Raw genomic sequence first — 23257 nt, 5'->3', positions numbered from 1 at the left:
CTTTATATGTAAAAAAATCCCCCAAAATACCCCCCTAATTAAACCCCAAACAGTCATCTCCTTTTAAAACCTGCAATTTTCTGTAAATCAGCAGGGTTTTGGTTTTGTGTATAATACTATATAGAAGTAAAAATTCAGTGAAACTTATTACATAAAAACTTGTTTGTCCATAGGTTTGCCTTCCAATTTTCCTCACAAGTCTCTATATTTTCATACTTACAACAGAACTAAGCATATGTGGTTATGAAGATATTTTAAGGCTTTACAAATCATCTACACTTTTCTGTAAATATGTATGAGAGCCAAAGAAACTCTGTTCCCAATATAATACACATCCATCAAACAATTCTGTTCTGTGATTTATTATTAAAACATTTTACAAATGCAAGGAACTGCAAAAGCACAAAGGAATTCTTTTTAAAATACTTACTATCTTATTACACCATTTTTCCCACCATTCAACTTCAAAGTTAATCAAAGCAGCAGCTCACTGAAACCATGCAGAGAAGTTCAAACCTGAATTTACCAATGTTTTCTGAACTATCAGTACCCTTCAGAAGTCTTTCACTAATATTCATGTTTTATTTGTGAGATGTCGTAAGACAAGTTATTCCCCACACTCCCATTCCTGGATGAATAACACCTGAATTGTTAATTTCTAAGAATAGACTATGTTAATTACTTTTTGAAATTTACACTCTCCATCAGAATGTTTGAGAATGAAAGCAGTACTTGAATGACAGCATGAAGTCCTTTCAAGCTTATTAAAATAGGTGATATATTTGCCAGCATACTGAATTGTCTTTGTATAAATAATTTCTTTGCTAGCCTTTGAGCATTTTTGCATTCCACTTTATTAACAGTGCAGATAATACATTACCTTTATCGAGACAATAACTGAGCAACACAGTCTCTGACAACTCATGAGAGTAAGTCCCTTAGATGCAGGGAAATGGCAGCAGAGAGGTGTAGTGACTACATTTGTGTGCTCACCCAAAAAGTTAACAGCAGAGTAAGTGTTAAAACACAGAGGCTCTTAACATATGTCAATAAACAAAGACAAATGTGATATTAATGTTGTGCAACAAGAAAGGATCTTTCTGTGTGAAAGTGTATGTTGGCTAGGGAATGCCTATGGTCAGCATTTTCTCCCACCAAATTCCTAATGATTGCTGCACTACTTCTGGCAAAAAATACCTATTTAGTTCTGGGAACAAAAAAAAAAAAGAGGACTCACACTTTTGTACAAATCAAAACCAGCCATTCAGAGGCCAAACTGAGCTACTAGATCAGTAATTACAAAAATGTGATGTTTGTGTGTTCATATCTAAAGTCCACGCCTGAGTTTATCTTAGTATCACTTTCCAGTCCAAGCACAATTTATACCATGAAGTAAGAACTTCAGCTTTTGGAGCTGCAGTAAGTTCTGGTAAATGTGGAATTCTGCCTAGTACTCTGCCTTTTTAAAAAAACACATAAAGGTCCTTAGTCTTATAAATATAACCTGAAAATAAAAAAACATTTGTTCTCTCTCAGCATTGAATTTCTTCATACAGAAAGAATGTTTGATATACTACATTGGCTTTGAGTTACTAAAGTTTCTGAAATGCACACAGTGAACTGAAGAAATCATGCCACCATAATAAAGATGTTAAACATTTCACTAGCTGACAAAACTCAGAAAAATTATTATTTTTTTAAATATAGATATTTGACTGTCCAGACATTTAAAACTTTCTATAAATCACCTGTGCCTGGACACCTTCCTTTTAAATAATCCAAGAACTAAAGTCCATTTATAAAAATGGGTAGGTAAATATGCATCAGATTTAAATTCCTGATTTTTTATTCCTTCAAGTATTTTACTGAAACTATTTAGCATCTCTTTAATTCCATTCATCTTCCCAAATTAATCATCAGTCATACATTTCACAGTAGGCATGAATAAACGATAATCATTCAGTTCATTGAGCAGAAATAGTGACCCACTAAATCAAATACTTCAGATAATCCATTGATTTCTCACCAGCCAGACTTCTCTCATATTTGCCAGGTTTTTGCATTCCAACAGCTCATGTTAGCAGGAATCTAACTATGCATTCTAGTCAGACTTCAAGAAAAACAAAAATCAGTAACTGCATCCAGTTTTGTTAAGTACAGGTCTTATTCTGCTACACTGGAACTTTTTGGTAGAAACTTTATAAACTTAAAATAAAACTTCAAATAAAAATATCAGTTTATCGGGCATCACCTGGCCCAAATAAAATAGAGATGTGTTTAAATTTAAAGCTTTGTCCTTTCTTCAGTTTTATGTAGAAATATTTAATAGTGGTTCAGCTATATCTCATGTATACTTTGAAGGAATTTTAAGAAATCCTTCAGTAAAGCTTTCAAAATTTAATTACTAACACTTCCCATAAACCCTAAGAAATTCCAGTTATAGCAAATATCTAAGAAGCAATGCAAGTTTTATTATATCCACACTATCAAATGTTAAGAAGTGATTGAAAGAAAATATGGGGGTCTTTCTTTGCCTGGTTTCCTATGGAAAGAAGGCTTATGCAAGCCTATATTCCCTGCATACGCATGCAATTCATTTGCTCGTCTTGTAACTCCTTAGGTACTTGCTGGTCAAATTCAAAAGAGTAAATATTTCCAAGGTACTATGTTTTACAGGTTCTGGGAAAATAAGTAAGCAGGGTAAACCAGCAAGAAATCAGCAAAAGGAGCTCTGTCCATGTTAGAATTCAGGTGATTTATACAGAACAGAAAACATAAAGTCTATCTGAGACAAAAGTTCTCAAATTTTCTATTTACTACACCATCCTCCATCTACTGGAAATAAAAACAGTAAACTAGGTGTAAAAGCATTTATAAAGCTTTCAAACGAATTATTTCTCTTTAAGAACATAATTCCAAAGATCAAAATACCAGTCTTTCAAAACACAAGAGATTCTTCCAAAATGCAATGCTTTTATTCCTTTATTTCTCTCCATATGCACAGACTCCTACATAACACACCTATACTTCCTGCAGAATGAAACAAGGCTGAATTCTCTTCTCAGCTTTGAACTTGGAACTGATACTGAATTTGCAGTGAAACTAAAACATCAGTTTGCCTTGTGAAGTGCAGACCTGGTCTGTGAAAAATGTTGCCTCAAACTCACCATGGTTTAATTCTCTTTTGCAAATGCTCTTCCAATCTGTCCACCAGACAATGAAATGGAGAAGCCAGGTGCTAGACACAGCAATGAAAAACATCTGCCTGCTTTTGCAGGCCTGAAGTACACTCCTGACAGGGTTGAAATGCAGTCACCACCTGTACCATGGGCAAATAACTCACTGCTGCCTAACAGGGATCAGCAAAATTTTGTTTTACAAGTGTATGTTCAGTCATGGGACAAGGCATTCAGTTTTTAGCTGCTTTTGTAACAGATTATGGAGCTTACTCCATTCAGAAAGTTCATGTCTTCTTAGAAGATACATTAAATTCCATTCCATTTTCCTACCTGTTCTCTGACTATAAGAAAAGACAACTTTCAGGATTCTGAGTGACAAAAAATTAATAACCTTTTCATCCTCTCTAAAGTAGCTTCTTTCATTAAAGTCCTTCCTCACACTAAGAGCAGGTGTGGGGCTACTTTCCCAGTGTTACTGAAAAATTAGATGCCATAGTCAATTAGATGCCATAGTCACTGGATTACAGCTCATAAAACAGTGTTAAATTTGTGTCTGCGATATCAGGGTTACTTCCAAACTGATAAATGTCAGATTGTATTAGATGCTAGTGAAATTATATTTCACTGTCATGGCTAAAAAAAAAAGACCTCACCTGAAGGCAGTAAAAAATCCAAACCACAAAACCCCCACACCCAATTTCATATTTGATCACGGGAAATTCTGTGTTTTCCAAACACAGTGGAAATAATTATAAGAAATTTATAAATATGAAAGAAAATTACATATTATTTTAGTAATGATCAAGCACACATCTTGAATGTGAAAACAAACACCTGGGCTTAAATCGTTATTCAATAGTGTGCCCAAGACAGCTTTCAAAGATTGCCCTATTCATCTACAGCAGTCCCTACTATCTTCCTGCATAAGTATGTTACATATATTACAGAATTACACAAACACAGCAATCATTTTGACTCTATCCAGACACGAGAGCCCTGCCTCTATGCACAGCTACAGATCTGTGAATCACTGAACAAACATGGAACTGCTGAATTGCTGAGAATGGGAGAAATGGGTGGACAGCTAAACAGATGTAACCTTTTTTTTTCTCCTATATTCTTTATCCCTTTTCTTGTTCACAGCCACATCATATCAGATTTAAATCACATATTCTATTATCTTATTCTGGTTGTGAAGCCTCTGTGGTTAAGGAGATTTACAAATAAATTTGGGGCTTCAGAACAGAAACCCTGGATTTTCAGAGACAGATACCATATAGATTGTAGTTTTGCTCTTTTCCCATGCTTCATTTTTGGCAAGGTGTCAGCAGCCATTAACTAATAAACTGAACTCAATGTTTGAAATAATTTTACAGTTGTGATTACAAATTGCATTGATTTAGTACCTAGGGTTGGTTCCTAACAACTCTCAAGGGAGTGACTGCTGAGATCATGCTGGACTTGAAAAGAATTACTTCAAAATCACCCCCTGAACAGCAAGATTTTAAGATAAAATCCCTTTCAATGCACAAAGACCATGCATATGTGCATATTATCAATATAAGGTCTCAGTTTTCTTACAACATGTGTAGCTATAGCCTTGATGATTAATAAATAAGAGGTATACAAGTACCTCTTATTTATTAATCATCAAGTACCTATCAATGTAGTATATCAATGTAGTATATCAATGTAGTATATCAATGTAGTATATCACTGTCTCTTTACCTAGAATGCTTTTGTACAATTGGTAACATTAGATGTCCTAGATCAATAATCAGTGGTATTCCTGATATAAACAGGTGACAGAAAAAATGAAAAAAAACCTCAGACAGAAAGTAGGTGAAATTAAAAGTGAGGAAATGAAGTGAAAGATGGTGGGAACGAAGGACCCAGAAAAATTAGAAAGAAGAATCACAGGCACTCTATTTTTAGTTTATGAACTATGGTCACTCATTCAACGTCTTCCAACCCATTAAACTGCTGTAAAGAAACAAATTTTCAAAGAAAGAATCCACTGAAACTTTTCTGAGAATGAGATTTCACTTTGCAAATTTGCATCCATCCAACCTTTTCTAACCTCTGTAACTGGTGGCTTCGTAATCAGAGACCTTTTATTTTGGTGACACAAAATATGTGTTAACTTCTACTGCCCCCTGAATTTTCCACTACAAAGCTAATTTTGACAAACCTGGCACAAGAAAACTCTAAAGGAAAAGATTCCAACATCACATGAAATTTCAGGAAACTGAAAATGCATGGCACTGCAGCAGGACATGACTCTTTTTAAATAAGGGAAATCTGTGTGGTCCACTGAAGCAGAGAACATCTCTTCAATTAATTTCGTTACTATACAAGGCATTTGCTCTTTGAAATTAATTTTATATTTTTACTCATACTTTTTGCATGTAAATATCAAATATTTCAGCTATATTATACCTACCATTTTATTTCCAGAGCATAACAAATACATTAACATTTTAAAATACAAGTGTGCTGGTTTAGGCTGGGGTGGAGTTAATTTTCTTCACAGGGGATAGTACAGGGCTTTGTTTTGAATTTGTGCTGAGCGCAGGGTTGATATTATAGAGATGTTTTTGCCATTGCTGAGCAGGGCTTACACAGAGCCAAGGGCTTTCCTGCCTCCCCTACTGCCACCCTGGTGAGGAAGTTGGGGGCGCATGGGAGGCTGGGAGGAGACAGAGCCAGGACAGGTGACCCCCAACTGACCAAAGCGACATTCCAGACCACGTGACACCATGCTCAGTAAATAAAGTTGGGAGAACAGGAGGAGGGGATGTGTGGAGTGATGGAGCTCACCTTCTCAGGTAACTGGGGCCCTGCTCTCCTGGAGATGGCTGAACACCTCCCTGCCCATGGGAAACACTGAATTAATTCCTTGTTTTGCTTTGCCTGCCTGTGTGACTTCTGGTTTCTCTATTAAATTCTCCTTATCTCAACCCATGAGTTTTCCAGCTTTTACCCTTCCAAGTCTCTCTACTGTTCTGTTACTGGGGAAGTGAGTGAGTGGCTGCTTTGCTGGCTGGGGCTAAACCATGACAACAGGCTGTCCTTCAACCCAGTAGTGTCAGGCACACTGCCTCTTAAAAATAAACCCAGTAGACCATCTGATATGTATATGTAGCTTCACTTGGAAAAAACAGTAGCATATTTTAGCAATTTTAACAATTGAAAATAAATGAAACCAAATTCAATAGTCTCTTCCTTAGAAGACTATTATTGAATTAAAGACTATTGCCTTCCTTAGAAGACTATTTTGAATTAAAGACTATTGCCTTTAATTCAAAAAAAGAATTAGTCAGTGTTGCCTCTTGAGAGAATTAGCACCATCACCTCTCATTTCATAGTATTGAACTCCATGCTGCAAAATTGTTTATAGAGAAGCCAAATATCTACCTAATTTCAAAAAATCCTCAGCATCTAGGCTAAACTTATTGGATAAACTGGATGACTAAAGTAAGTGGCAGATAACAAATGAAATCTTCAAATGAACTCCCCATTTTTGCAGCAATGTTTAACTGAAAACAGATCTTGATATTGACTTCAAACTAAAAAGGTGGAAGAAGCTGAGATGCACAGAAACCCCACTTTTGCTTTTATGACTTTTTTTATACTTTATAATTTCATTTTATTATTTCTCACAGAGAGAAAACCCCCCAAAAAGCAAAACTGGCATCCATGGCATTTCTAGACTTTGAACAATAATGCTTTCTTTTAGTAGAATATTCTGGTGTGATCAGAAAAGATAATACTGAAAGTGAAGACTAACAAACACTGAAGAACTAAAAGGGCTACTATGCTGAGCAGGTCAGACTGGGAGACCAGTTTTCAAAACTCTAAATACAAAGCTATTTCTGTGAACTACATGCCTACTTTTGATAAACTGGTTAAATAAATTAAGAAAAACTTATCTAGAATCTATTCATGCAAATAGCTGGATTTGAATGTCAAATATTCAAAATAATGAAAGTTTTTCTAGTGAAAGAGACCTTTGTGCTTTGCAGGCACAGGTAGAATTAACATCAAGAAGAAACAAATCATACCATTTTCATACCATTTATGATGCTGATAAAGCAGAACAGATGACAAATACAGTCAAAAGAAGAAAATTCTTGGTACAGTCATTTCATCACAGGCAAAAATAAAGGAAATGCATAAATGAATTGTAAAAATAAATGGATAAATGGCAAAAATTAAGGATATTTATGACTTAAATGGAAGTCCTCGAAATTAATCTGCTGTCTTACTACCAGTGATGGATAACATGACAACCCACTACTATTCAGCAAACAGATTTTCTGGGTTAGCTCCTTTTAATCACAAAATAGCATTTAACTACCACTAATGAACAAGACTGTAATCCTAGTTTCAGCAGGTAACATCTTGAAGTACTTCATGATAATCTGGAAATAAACATCAATGCAAAGGAAAAGAGAATTTGATCAGTGCATTTCACAATGCTCACTAAAAGTCTCAGCTGGATAGTAATTTCTTTTGAATGATCACCTACTTTACCTCTTGCAAACAGTGCCATATGAACAAATACACTACAAATTCCAAGAAAACCATATTATCTTGATCAGTGGTAATGAAGTTTCATTTTAGACTCTTAAGTGGCCAGAAAACACTCCTAAAATAAAAAATGTCTTTAACTACATAAGCAGAAGTGCCAAAAAATGCACTTTCTATGCTGAGTGATTTCGAAAACAGTAAATTTTAACTGTTTATGCACAAATCTTGACTTCCACACATGCCAGACTTTAAGCAATGTAAAAAGACTGACTGAAATCAGAGTTTAATCGCAGTGTGAAGTCTGATAAAATTATGGACTAAATGTCAAGGTGAATAGCAGATATTCTATTGAAAGCAGACCTCCTTTATCTCATTTCTAAAAATATTTTACATTAGACTATCAGGGCCCCAATAACAGTACTAAACAAAAATGAGAATAAAAATAAACACATATTTGAAAACTATACATTTGATTATTTTTAATTTTAAAAGTTTTAATTTCTCTAAAGCTGAAAAGTTGTTCCATAGTACTTGCACAGCTGATGCTGGTATGTTGTGGTGACACCTTAGCAAGGGAGGCTGCAAATGCAGAATGGATAGTTTCAATAAATGATATATATACCTGTTACTGTTTTTGTTTTGACAGGACTGCTGGCATACTCAGAGGCTTGATTTGACTGCTGCCTTGCCAAAGGTGCACTTCCAACTGATGCTTCATCCTCTTTCTTTCGAGTTACTGCCACACCAAGTGGAACAGCTCCTACAGACTGCTAGAAAAAGAAATACCTTGTGAACCACTAAAACTCAAGATTCATTAACATAGAATTATGGCATTGTCATGAGAAACGTGTTTTAAACTACATATTTGGAAATGTATAGAAGACAACTTTACACATTGATTGGAGCACAAGTATTTTGAAAACAAATGGAAATTAAATGCTACATTCAGATCTGAATTTGTAATTCTGTTAGTCTGAGGAAAAGCTCTATGAAAACAAAAAAGTGAAACAAAACTAACTTTAGAGTACCGTTTAAAAACCAGAGGAATAAACCTGGATGATGACCAAAAATTATTATTAAAATAAGTTATTATTATTAAATTAAAATTATTATCTAAATGTTTAATGGAAACTGAAAAATTTTAGCCAGATACGAAGACCCAAAGACGCTTATTAACCTTCATTAAACTCCAAAATACTGGATGTATTGATATTTCTACATTACTGTGCTACTTCCTAACATTTTAAATACAAAATTTGACTGCTACTGATTATGAACCGTAGCCTCTCTCCCATGGCCGCGGGGGCTGTACGGGAGCCCGGCTGCGTGCCCGGGCCCGGCCGAAGATGGCCAAACGAAGTGCCACTCCCGGATCCCCTCCGGAACCCTGGGTAGTGGTTACCGCCTGCGGCGTGGGTGGTGCAGGCCGGATCTCGGCTACGAGGTACCGAAGCAAAGGAAGGAGGAGGGAGGCCCGTATAGGAACCAAAGATCTTTCAACCTCCCCCGGCGGTGCCAGGGACGGGTGACCAGCAGAAGGACTTGGAGCGGGGCGCTGATAAAGGGAGTGGGTGTGATAGGAGGAGACACAAAGCTTACCAATAGCGAGGACCCAGGGAGGAGCGCGGGTTACAGCTAAGCCACTGAGGATCACACAGGGGAGGGGAAAAACCCCAGGGGCAAATCATACATCGAATAAGGGATGATTGACACAGAGAATTCTCGAGATAAGGGGGGGTGGTTACCATGACAGACAGGGGAGGGGGGCAGCTCCAAAAGGGAGGAACTAGGGAGAAACCATTGTGAGGGAAGTACATGGGGGGGACCCAAGGGCGAAACCATTTTTGAGTTACAAAAGGAATAACCGATTCTAAAAACACACAATGCCACAATGAACTTGGGACTTTCAAGCATATCAATAAAAAAGAACCTGCTCAAAATGGGAAACTGTTGACATATACAAAAATACAAAACTGTAGGCAATGAAACTAAGTTTGAAGTACTGCATCCTTATTTTAAGATTAGAAAAGAGAGATGTGCATTAATCCACATGGATTCTGGAACAAATGAATTGTCTATTTGCTTTGTTGTTACTTTTTTATTAATGCAAGCAAGAAAAGACAAAATTGCTAAAAACAATTTGCTCCTCAGTGTTGCTATACAGTTGGCCCGTAACATTTTGCTGTAACATCAGCTGCTATGTAAATTGCAGATGCATCCCAGTCGACAAAAGCAGAATACTTCTACCACTGATTTTGCAGACGGTTATCATTTAAAGATGACAAAGTTCTTTGCTAAAGATCAGACATTAGGATTACACGCATCTTAATTTTTGTGTAATTCAATTTTGTTCATATTGGAGTGAAAATGTAATCCATATAGCTGTGTAATGAGAAACCTCACACATTGCATTAGGAATCTCTGTGGGAAACAAATTCGTGTGAGGCGGGCAATGTGCTTGTAAATTTTCTCCAATAGAAAACAGATCACTGAATCGAGCAGTGTGCAATATGTGCACACATACAAAACCCCAAAACAAACAGAAAAATCATTTAATTGAAGGAGAATGGCTTCCAAATGCCCTTCACCATTTTCCACTATAAAAGTAAATTAAAGTAAGACAATCAACTATTTAATCCTACTCCAGTGAAAACAATCCATTTATAAATACAGTGGTATGCAAAGTTAATAGAAAAATACTAATTTCGATGACAAACAGAACTCTCATCTCTCCTCCTCCCTCTAAATGTACAGTCATTAGCTTTGTGTCCAAAAGCACTAAAAAATTTTTCTGGAATACAGTAACATGCCACCTTGACATACCCTCTAGTTACAACAACAACAAAAATCCCATCAGCTTTGAAAAGACAACCTTTACACCACAGAAATACTTCCCACTTGCATACAGAGAGAGGATCTGAAGTTTTCTAAACTTTCATCAGACATTTTTCATTACTTATTCTCAAAATCTTGCAATTTATCTGATACAACTCTCACAAGGCATAGCCATCTGCAGCTTTCTCATGACAGCAACTGTTGAGCCATGATTTGGCAATTCTGGATGTAACACTGCAAGAACATTGACTTGCCAAAGAGAAGCAAGAATTTCTGAAGCATGAATGCAGACAATACAGGACAGTACAAAAGACAATAGGATGGAAAAACTGCCTGGAGAAGCTGTATCTATTTCTGAACCACTGAAGAAATGGATCAGCAAAATATAATAAGTTACACTACTAGTCAAAGAGTGAAAAACATCAAGGCTATCACAGCCAGATAAAGCTGGAAAAAATTATGACCAAATATTGAGTGCTGATCTGGACAATGAAACAGCTGTTTTATCTTTGCTCACTGAAATCAAGCCTGATGTTGCACTGATGACACCCAGTACAATCTTGTCAGGCTTTTGGCATAAGATTTCTGGTTAAAAGAATCCAGAAGATGAAAGATCAGCATTGAACGAGATGGAAAAGGATCGTCAAGATTTGGGGTTTAGCCACAAACTGATGAGGAAATTGTGGCTTGGGAAATGCAGATGACAAGAGCCCCAGAGCTGTAAGAGAAGGCAAATCTGATGGGAAAGGAGGCACTGCAGGCTAGTGTTATCATAAGCATTTAATCACAAGAATCCAGAAAGCCAGCTATAAAGTAGGATGTAGTAAAGCATTAATTCAGCTACTTGGTGAATTGAGTTTTATGGTTACTTACTTGTTGTGTTATAGAAGACACAGAACATGTAACAAAGTTCTGGAACTACAGCAGCTTTCCTATGAGATTGTTTTGTTGACACAAAGTCAAAATCAGATTTTGTTCTAGAATACTGACAGTCCTATCAATAATGTTTTTTGGAAATTTTATACAGAATACTACAATAATAACAATTCACATCTTTCAAAAGAAGAAAGGTTACTACTTTTCAAATGTAATTGTTAAAATTGGGGTTTTAAGCAGTGGCTGAAAAACTACAGAAAAGCAATCCTTTTCTAAATTTAATCTTTACTGGCACAAATAATCTGACACATTGCATACCATGTTAAGTATGTGTACACAAACTATGTGTACACACATATACATGCCATTTAAGCATGCAAACAGATCAACAGATACCAATTTTGGAATTTTTTTTTACTTCATACTACGTGGTCAACATGACTTTGTAAATGATAAAGATCTAAAATCAGAGAAAGGCTCAGAAAAACAATAGCTAAAAAACAGCTTGCCAAAAATACAACAGACCAAGTATTTCCTGATTTATGTGGAGACATGCCAACTAACAAAACCCAAATATCTGCAAAGAGGACTAATTTACCTTAGGTGAGTTAATATTTCATTTTCCTTGGGATTTTTTGTAAATAAATATTTTATTTCTGAATTACAACTTCCCACAAACGTGAGGCTGAAGAGACTGCAGGCAGATCTGGGAGCATGAGAAATGAATTTTACAGAAAACTTGAAAAACTGAACAGACAAATAACTTTCATTCAAGGGATGCCTATACAGTCACCTCCCTGAAAACAAACCAAAGGCCAAAGAATATTCCGAGATAGAAACCTAAATATTATCACTGGCTTGTGAAATGTCAAATTCAAAAGCTTGAGCCCAGACATGAATGGCTGTCCTTGAGATGGTACAGAACCCAGTTATCCCACATGCTGGATGCTGCATGCACACAGAACGATGGTTACACCTGCAGCAGCATGCAGCTAGCAAGCAGGAAGAAAAATCAACAAGGTCTTCAGAGTGGGGATGGATGGCAGTTCTGCTCAACACATGGTGTTTACTGAACATCTGAGATCACTGTCATGCAATCACTATCTACCTCACAGAAGAATATTTACATTTGCTACAAGACTGTCCAAACTGTACCACAATGAGCTGTGACAGCAAGGAGGATCCACCCTGCCTACCTTGCAACAAGTTCTGATGACATGAAAATGCAATTACTGTTGGACTACTGAGTTACATTGAATTGTTTTGATTTCTAAGATTACTAGTACACCTTAATTGTTTCAGAGAGCTCAAATAAAGCAAGGCATTAGGCCTAGCTCCCAATTAAAATTAAATGAATGAATAAAAATGCATTAATTAAAATTAACTGCTAAATAAAAAGACTTGCTTCACCCCTAGGGTGCACAAAACCACCTTCTTTCCTGGCAGGTGGACATGGTAATTCAGATGAAATTCTATGATTGTTTCAGGCTGGCACTTCAGGTACTGGAAAAGTGTTCTGCTGAAATAAAAGACTGACAACTGATTAGCTGTAATGTTTCCAAATTTATGTGGTGGACTGATGTCAGCCAAGAAAACCCTCATTTTCACCAATGAAAGCATTCCATCAGCAGTTTCAAGGGGCCTCTGAAAGCAGAAGTTACAAGGTTTGAGTTCCATGTAGCTTTAGTTCCTTAAGTAAGAAGTAATTTCATTTCTGTATCTTTCAGAAACTAAAATGCCTTCCATGGGGTAAGAGGTGTCAGATCCTGTAGGGATAAACACAGTGCTTCTGACCTGCGAGCAATATCAGAAATCAAAATCTATCATAATTTGAGAAATCTCTGTGCACCAAGAAGGTAATTACGTTTACTATAGGAACATGCTTGTTTTAGCAAAGCATTTCCAGCTATTTTTCCAAGGTAAAAGAGAAAAACAAGACAACACAGCTCTGCCCTCAACAGCAAGCTTTGCTGACACATGGAATAATAATAATAATAATAATTTGGGTACTGAAACCTCCTCTTCCATTCTGTCATTCATTCATTGTTGCTCATTATCACACATTTGGCTCTTAAAGCATCAAGGATGTGCAATATTCCCAAAGTCATTCTAAGACAGAACAATTCCAAGGATCTGCTTGTTCTACAAGAGACTACTGATCAAGTCATAACGATAAAATTATTTCAACTTAGTCAAAAATTCCAGGGAGAGCTCTGATGCAGACTTCTAAACAAAGTACCAGCCGAAGTACAACATCAAGCTTGGTATTACCCTCAGTTCATGATGAACTTTCCACAAGCAGTGAAAGAACTTCATAACACAGTAAAATTCCTAAGATAATGGTAAAGAGAAAATGAGCAGAGAAAAAGCAGAGTTGAAGAAAAAAACCACATGATTAAATTGAATTGTTAATAACTGATTTTTTAATCTACCTACACAGCTGAGAAAAAATTCTTGGGTTTGAATTGGGATACAGAGTCTTCCATGGAGCAGATGTTCAGGAAAAGGAGAAATCTGGATTCTGAAATGACATTCCAGTGTTTTAAAGCATGATGAATCTGGAAGAAGTGCAATGTCTTTCTCTTGGCTGTTCTGATATATGACTAAGAATGTTCACCCTGACCTCCTGGGTTTAGATCTACTCTGTTACTGAAATGCTCCTTAAATTAGGTAGTAACACCTGCACATGTATGGAGCAGCCAAAAAAATGGACAGAAATATGAGCAATACAGATCTATATTAGGCATCTATGAGTACATATTTTTGATAATTCAGTCTTTCCCTAAAATTACTCATTTTAGCTCACACTAATCAATAATGTAAGAAAAGTATTGACAAGTTACAAAGGCTTTACATTAATGTGCATTTGAGAAAGATGAAACACACTAGTTTATAAATTTACTGCAAAAAGTGTCACACATACTGACTGTCCCATATCAAAGTATAGCTAAGGCTTCTTATTAAGGAAAAGAAACTCTTCAAATTTTTATTTTGCAAAGCTAAGTATGGGCTTTTAAAAGAGAGCAAAAATACGAAAACAGCATTGGTTTAAAAAAATAAAACAAGCTACAGCTGAAAAAGTCTTTTAAAACAGTCATAATAAAACATTAAACAATACTTTAAAATTACTAGAAACAGGGCCTTGCTGCCACAAAACTCACCAGAAAAAAACCTTCCAAAAAATGTCAAAATAAAATATTAAATTACTGCAAACAAGGCCTCTAAACTTGGCTTTGTTTTGCTTTTCATTTGGGAGTCATTGTTAACAAGCTATAAACAGCATGAGTACAGAACTCACTCCATAGCAGTATCTTTGTTAAATTCTGGTCAGATTAACCTTTCATAAGCATTTATAAAGAATTTACCTTCTCAACAGGGCATTCAGACTGAAGAAACACAAGGGGTTTAGGCAGATAAGCAACTGGTGCACAAACTACTCCCATGCTGAGTGTCACTACACTTACAGCTCATTGTACAAAAACAATCCATACAGACTAAAGCATTCTTAAATTGAATACCAACATAATGGCCTTGGTTATCACACCAGTTGTACAATTCTCAGCTGCTGGGCAGCAAGGTGCAAAGAGAGCTTTGCCTAGCAGCAGTCCAACAGTAATAAATGAAGAGGGGCTGCATGTACCCCCACACTCCAGCACAGCAGTCAGTCACTGTTCTGTTCCAGCTGAATAAAATGGCACTGAGGCCAAAGAGACTTTGAAATGTTATGAGTTTTGTGAAAATGAAGCTTATTATGTTCCCTGTTTCTAACTTGTCATGCTTTTAGTTAAAACCCGTTACAACAGACACGGTGAATATTTCAGCAGATATAAAATATATGTACTACCAAATTGGCACTATCAAAATCCCAGAAAAATAGTTCAAAGACAAACAAAAATGAAAAAGTTCATAAGTAAAGGTATCCCATCCCTGTGGGGGGCCAGACAATCTCAGCCCCATCCTGTATGAAAGCAGAAGTTTACATGACTATAGCTGTACTGATAGATAAATAAATAAATACTTTCATTTAACTTATTTTATCAAGTACTAATATTATGAGTTTAACATATACTAAGGGCCAAATGTACTGAAAGGTTTTCTAACTCTGAGTTTTCAGCTAGAACTCACAGCTTTGACTTACTCAAAATGACAGAGCAAAAGCATTGTTTTAAAACTTAAAAATGTCTCCATATTTAAGATCTCTGAATCATACAAAAGACTTCTAAAGAAAATATTTTCTTTTTTTTCTGTTGCAATTGTGTAAGACTGACAGTTAGAACAGAGGAAGATAGGAGCTTTACCAATCAATAACATTTTGACCGTAACTCTTGCTTGAAAGCATTGTATCTTATGGCTGTTAAATGTTCAAAAATCAGGAAGGTTTTAGAGAGCATTTTTGTTTGGTTATACTAGTTAGATTATGGTAACGAGCTGAATTTTTCCAAAAAATAAGGCACAAGGCCTAGCATTGACTAGAATTCTTATTCTAGGATAATTATAGCATTATATAAAGAAAAAGTCAGTGGTTAAGCATAATTTATTACAGGTATAGTTTTCTTTTCAAATAAAGTTTCTTTGTGACTGCTAAAGACAATTTAATTTGTACTATTAATGCAGTCCATTCCCACAATGTTAACAATGTAAATGGTATGACATTGACAGTTGAGTTTATAGACTCATATTTAAAATAATTTCAAATTGCTAAGACATTTTAAATGCAAATAACATTAGGATTGTGATTCAGTAATTTTAATCTGAAATACATGATGAAAAAATTTAGAAGGCTGTATGAGGTAATGACACAAGTTACAACATAAATACTTAAATATAATTTGGCTAAAAATTTTACCACTGAGGATCAAAACCAGGGACAAACAAGTTTACTAAAGTAGTCACTTAACCCATCTAGTAACCCAGTATCAACAGAGAAAGAAAGCACTGACTAACAGCTGATTAAATACACTGATGTTAAAAACAGCTTTTAATACAAACACTTAAAATAAGCAGGATAAGCAGGATTGATTACATTTTGGAAGGTTATGTAACAATAAAAAGCAGATAAATGGTTTGTTTTGCAAAAGACATACACCAGGAAATGTGCTGCTCCAGTTATGATGCAGGAATGAAGAATAACTCAACATATTTAAAACCAGAATCAATTTATTAAAACAATAACAAAGCTTCAATATCACAGTGAAGTTTTTCAGATGCTGGTGCAGAATGAGCTTAATGGGACTCAAATTAATGTTTGACAATTACTACCTAATGAGCTAATTTGGACACAAGAAACAAATGTTTACAAGTAATGTTTATCCTCCCACTTCAGGGGCCCAGAATGAAACTTCTCTGATGTGCACAGTGTTCTATAGTTATGAGACAAATATTGAGATTTTTACATTTGTCACTTAAGAACTGACCACTTCTAAGTGAGACAACATCACTGGTGACATCAACCACCAGTTTGATCAGCTATAGCACATTTAAGTTCCAGGAAATTCTGCCAAACAACAGTTAGAATTAAGTTTAGTTTAAGGGAAAACTAGTGTTCTTTTCAGGTCAGGAATATATGGCATGAAAATCAGGATTAAGAACATGTCAAGGGACCACAGAGACCCCCAGCCTCAGCTGCTTCTATCTTTGTCAAGCACATCGTATCCAAATACCTATTTTGACATCATATACAGAATCTGCTACAGCAATCACTTCTGTCAAATTATGAACTGTATGGCTCATCTCCTATTAAAATGGGGTTTATTAAGAGTGCTGACTTTATAACCAGTTATACAATTATGTGATAAATCATCACAAATAAAATATGATGCACTATTCAGACTCAAGGCTTATGAGGTCTCAATAGTTAAGAATAGTTGCAAAATAATATTCCTAGAAGGTGATCACAAACACATCTTCTTTGTCCTTTTAATAAACAATGAAAAAGTTGTGAAATTAAAATTTTAATATGCCAACTTAACATTTTAAATAAATCAAAATAAGATCAACAGTACGTGCAACAAATCACAAGGAAGCAGTAACAAACTACAAATACTTGGAAAAATTAACTACTTGCCATATATAGAAGTGAAAGCTTCCCCTCTCCCCATCCCTTTTCCTCCTCAAATACATACCTGCTGAATGTGTCTGCTGACTCGTTTCTGAGGTTGGTAGATAAGCCATGTATACAGGACTGGGTCAACATTAATTGCTAATCCTTGTACACTGGACAAGAGAACAGCACCTGCACACCATAGAAAAGAGAAAAAAAATTAAACTACCTGCTCAAGAATCTCCTTGTATGTATTCAGTTTTCTTGCAAACAAATCATCTTTAATGCAGAGTTTTATTTGGCTTGGACTACACATATAATAAATAATAATACTTAGAGAACAACTTTAATTACATATTCAAAGTGAGAAACTTACCAGCACTATATGCACATATTAAAAAAATGCAGCAACTTGCATATTGATTGGTTTATTACAACTTTTTGTCAAGAAAAATGCTTGTTTTCACAAAATTGCTTATACAACTGAATACACACAACACCTTCCCTCAAATTCTTAGCTAACATTAACACTCTGCAAAAAATGAGTCAATAAGACCCTTGGCAGAAAGGGAAGAATACAATGTATGACTCCCCACAACCTCAATTAAAAAAAACCCCATGGTCTAGGACAGTGAGTTCTTTTAATAAAGACAGGCCTACTTTACACTAGCTCTGCCCAAAGCTCAGGACAAACATTTTTCATGTAAACATGGTCATGAATATTCTTTAGAGGATGAGTTAGGCAAAATAAGGCAAATTTTTTAGCTGACAACACTAGCAGCCTCCATACTGTGAGCTCTTCCTAAGCTTTACAATACACCTTATCCCACTTTCTAGGACCTAGAATTACAAGACAGGACTACTCTATTTCTTAAAAGTAAACTTCTAGTTTTCTTTTGTGAAGAAAACCTCACATGGAAAATGTTAAGGCTCAAAACAGGAGAAAAACTACTTCAGTACCCAGAAATATTAGCATATACATCAAACCATGCACACTAAAACCCTAATTATCAAGCACCATCTCCATTAAACCTGCACTAAAAATCTGATGATACATTGGTGAGGCTTTTTTTCTAATAATACAGATAATGTATCTATTGCAGCAGAACATAATTACAGAGCTGTACAAATGAGAGGCAAATGGATAAATGGAATACAAGGTAGCAACTACTGAAAAAGTGTAGCAACTAGTAGTAGGCAGTTATTTTTTCATATAAGCTTTGCAATTTTACTACAAATTAATATATGAAATAATGAAAAAAGTAACAAAATAAATTTAAAACAGAAATCCTGGTTACTGGAAGATCTCATCACCAAATTCCACAGAATTACAGTAGTTCTGTAACACCAAGAATCATAGTTCCTAAAGCAATATACACAACATTTTACTCTGTGGTATACAATGTAATTATGCAGCAATCTGCATTTAATAATAAATTCAAATACATTCAGAAAGCTTGACACACAATTCAATGTACTTTCCAAAAAACAGTAAAAACATGTGCCTCAAAAGACACATCAGCAAAACTGTAAATGGGAAATTAATGAAAAAAATATAAGTTATGAGTTTATTGTATATAACAAAATTTTAAAGCCAGCTGAATTCCAAATGGCAAAAGACCCACCAACCTGGGGTGACACAAGCAAAGCCTGATGAGCACAATGGGAAAATGGCAATCAGGAAACACACGAAGATAAATCATCTGCCTAGCCCAGGCCTGGAGTTGGAACACACACTGCGAGGAACTCCTATACACAGACTAGTCCATGGGAGCTGAAGGTTTTAAATGTCAGTAATAAACCTTAGAAATAAATCTGCAGTTAAAGGAAAAGCCAATGTCAAGTACAAATGGGTAACATGCAAGTAAGAGCAGTGAACATGCCTTGTGGCAGGATGTGCAGGAAACCAGAAAAAGGAAGCAGAAGGTAACAGAGGATTGATAAAATATATGTTACAATCATTATCTTTTATAAGATATTTATATGCCAATGTACAAGACTCCTGCATCTTTAAGAGACACCGCCTGTTGTCAGCAGTACTTAATGAAAGGTTTAATATACATGTGATATGGAAAGTGGGAGACAGACCTCCCAATGAGTGCAGCACAAAGGCAGCCTACAGGCACAGTCAACAGAAAACCCCACATTTCTAACAGACTCCTGGAAAGAAAAATACAGTGTTACTGCAGCACATCATTCTAGTAACTTAACAGAGTTTCTTGATTACTGAAAAAAATAGATACAACTAAGAAGTTCAATACAAGTAAATCAAGCTTTGAACTGAAACTCTCCTTTCCCTTCAATGAAGTCGACGTTAGCACAATCCTATAAACTCTACAGTAAGGCAGTAATAGCAAACATTCTTCCAGTTGTCTTTTGATAGCCTGTGCCCAGGATATTAAGAAAATAAAACAAAAGAAGCAAACAAAACAAACCCGGCAGAAGCACTCAGATAACCAGCTGCATTATTTGCCTTTCGGTTTGACTGTCAGGTAACTTCAGCTTCCTACTGAGCCACCTCTGTCACACTAAATTACTGAAATTTACTGCTGTGCTTGCTACTCAGCCACTACATTTAAGGGCAGTTTAATCACCTCTGTAAAGTTGTTTTCTGTGTAACAGCTTTCTTCAAAATCAGCATCCATTAAAAAAAGTTCCTCAGATTTGCCTCCTGTTTCCATGTCAAGAAATAAGAATCCTCCCAAGTTTTTAAGGAAGTTCTTAACCAATTTGAGGATCAAGCTTGAAGCTGGTGGCAGACTCCTAACATGCCTAAAATAAAAAAAAATTGCTATTCTGTCTCCATCAAAATGCAATCCTCAAGTTCCCTGGATTTCATTAAGATTGTGGAGAACTTTCTTTTCTTCCCCTCCCCTTTTTTCCTTTTAATTAAATTTACATTTCAGAAAAAAAAACAGACCTTAGTCCCATAGCATACTAGGGTTTCCTTTCCAGATCTCAGTTCTGGCCAGAGTTATCTATTACATCTATCTAGTAACAGATTTGAAAAATAAGTATTGGACCCAACACCATGTAATCTTTAATGTTTGAGAATTTCCTGAGTCATGGTGTCATTTGCCAGGCTCAGCCTGGGCAAATAATTTCCTTCCTTCACAAATTCCCACTCTCTCCTGAAGGAATAGAAGACAGGGGGGCTGCAGTCAGGCAGAGGAGGATGATGAAGGGAAGGCAGCAGAGCACAGAGATGCTTGGCACTCCCATCCCATGGATGAGCTTCCTGCTAAGTCTCCTTGGATGATGACAGCTGCAACAACAGCACTTTTCTTCCCAAGGGAGGGGAGCCTGCAGAAGATAACTGGGGCCTCCTGCTTGGACTGGCCCCGCTGCCACCTCCTCCCACTTGGAGCGCTGAGCAAAGGCTGCTGGAGGAGCAGGGAGCAGAGGAGTCACCAGCCTGGGATTCCTCCACAGAAACCCAGGGGAAAAAAGTGGGGAAAACAGGTAATGTGGTACACTTCAGGTGAGGTGGGAGAGGACACCCACCCTGTGAACACAGCTGCAAAGAACAGAGGCCATAGGGAAAGGCAGGATGGGTGAGATATGGCAGAGTCCAGCAGTAGAGTTGTGGAGCTGAGGAATGTTCAGTCATCACAAAAGAACACGAAAGAGCCTCAAATATCAAAGAGACACAAGAAAAGAATGAAAGAGGCAGGACAGTGAAAAATAATGTGGAAGTGAATGAGCACTTTGGGGAGGAGAAGGGAGGTGGCAACCCTTGCCAAAAAAAAAATTTTTGAGCTGCACAAATCTTGTGAATAAGTAAACTGCATTACTGAGTCATTTTGAACAATCTGGAGGAAAAAAAATACTAGGAAGAGCAGACAATAATCTTGCCATTTATGCACCTAAAAATGAATTTTTGCCACAGTAAAGGACCACCACCCTAGCAGAATTTTTTCCAAATTTTGCTCTGTGTGTATACAGTATCAAAACACACCTGAATATTATTTCCAGTAAAAACTTCTAGGAACACATTTCAGAAATCCCCCTATAAAATAAACTGAAAAACCTCTATGAGAAACCGAATTTTGAGTTGACGTACATTTTCTGTACGGGAGGGATCACAAAAATGAACAAATGGAATGATTTACAATAAAACCTAATTCTGACAAGCTTATATTTTTAGTATTCTGACAAGTATATTTTTAGTAACTAACTTATAAAATACTACATCATTTTGCTATATAAACTGCACCATGAACTATTTTAGCTTTGAGCAATGACTCCTAGATCTCTCCGGACACATGAATGATATGCAGATGCTAACAGGTTGAGTTAGCATCATTCATTTAGTACCTAATTATTTTAAATGATACCTGAGAGAAGAAATATAACTTTTACTTTCTTTTCCTTACTGTTCTGAAGGGCATTTTCACTAAGGCATACTATAAAAATGCAGATCTGCATATTACACCCAAATGAAGAGATCTATTTTGTACTAGCATGTAAGTAACTAATTCTTTCTGCTATCTGACTCAAAGCAGATACATTGTAAATCCCTAAGTGTGGAAATATCTACGTCTGTTTAATTTTAGCCTGGGAGTCAACTAAGGGACAAAGACTCCTCTTCACTACTCTGCTTACTGCCAGAATGGCTCCTTACCCACATTCCAAATAGGCTTTATCAATTAGTTATCCTGTAGCACCACAGCCATTTTTAATAACATCCCAACATGAAGAATGAGAGCTGAAGAGTTAGAAATTGCAGTTACACTGCATAAAAATTAATCATACAACTTTGGTCTACTTTGGAATATCAAGGACAAAGCTAATATGAGTCTTGCAAAATAATCAGCTTATCTAAGAGACACTGTCCTGCATTTCATCCCGAACTGCTGAGTCACACAGGGGAAACTGACAGTTCAACCCACATCAAAGTTTATGTGACTGTGAAAAATTATTTTTACATTATAGCTGCTACAGTAAGTTAAGAAATTTTGTCTAACTACTGAAATATATGTCTGCATGTCTCCCTATTCAAGGTTGATTTCAATGCCTACAGATGCAAACATAATCCTAATTTTATCTCAAAAAAACCTCCAAGTCTACTGTACTTGCATAGAGTATTTCATTCAACAAGTGCTTAAAATAACCCTGAAATCAATTATTTTATTTGCTTAGACCAATATTAGAATATTTCACTAAAACAAAAGTAGTGGGTTAAGACTTTCCCATTAACTAAGGCACTTTGGTCTGTAATAGCATACACAGCTCTCTCATAAAAGTTACTCTTTGCCGAAGAATACATACCCCACAAAGATTTTAACACCATTCTTTTTTCAAAAAAATTGAAAAAGCTTTTGATATTCAGAAATATTCCCTAAGAACATACTTCTAATTCTATCATGACCTTCTAATTCATATTCAGGTTTATAGCAGAAAACATCAAAAGCATTAAAAAAAAGGGGGGGGTTCAACATAATTATTTTTATTTAAAAGATAGAGAAAGTGAGGCAGAGAACTGCATTTATTAAATCCCACAGCAGGACTCACAGATAGAAATCAGATGTTAAAGTTATGGGCCACAACTAAGTGGCATATATATTAGCCTACTGTAGCTAATAGAAAAAAAATTTATGTATGAGTCCATCCTGTGTTAATCATAACTAAATCAGACAGGTCTAATTTTAATTGAGTGTTCTGATAAGCCATCATGAATTTTTAAAGACAGAAGTATCCTGCCTTTATCAATATACATACCCAAATGTTCACAAATGCTGAATTACAGAATTATGACACAGAAGTATACACAAAGATGTAACATAAGAGGCAA

The 23257-nt window shown here is 35.9% G+C and overlaps 1 protein-coding gene across 7 annotated transcripts in view; it reads right to left on the bottom strand.

Moving 5' to 3' along the window:
• Positions 1-23257, bottom strand: part of VPS13B (vacuolar protein sorting 13 homolog B) — a 431824-nt gene that overhangs the window by 219917 nt on the left and 188650 nt on the right. For 6 of the 7 annotated variants that reach the window (XR_009488944.1, XM_059864515.1, XM_059864541.1 and 3 more), the window contains exons 20-21: positions 17546-17655; positions 8335-8482 (exon numbers count right to left, since the gene is read on the bottom strand). Coding sequence is in view for 6 of the 7 variants with exons in the window: in XM_059864515.1 (XP_059720498.1) it covers positions 8335-8482; positions 17546-17655 (258 nt within the window). In the remaining variant the exon portion in view is untranslated. The remainder of the gene's footprint in view (positions 1-8334; positions 8483-17545; positions 17656-23257) is intronic. The other variant, XM_059864533.1, reaches the window with a different exon arrangement.

This window comes from Haemorhous mexicanus, chromosome 1 (assembly GCF_027477595.1).
Source record: "Haemorhous mexicanus isolate bHaeMex1 chromosome 1, bHaeMex1.pri, whole genome shotgun sequence".
In the NCBI taxonomy this organism is placed as follows: Eukaryota; Metazoa; Chordata; class Aves; order Passeriformes; family Fringillidae; genus Haemorhous; species Haemorhous mexicanus.
Note: the sequence above shows the minus strand (reverse complement) of the source record. Positions and strands in the feature narration are given on the sequence as shown.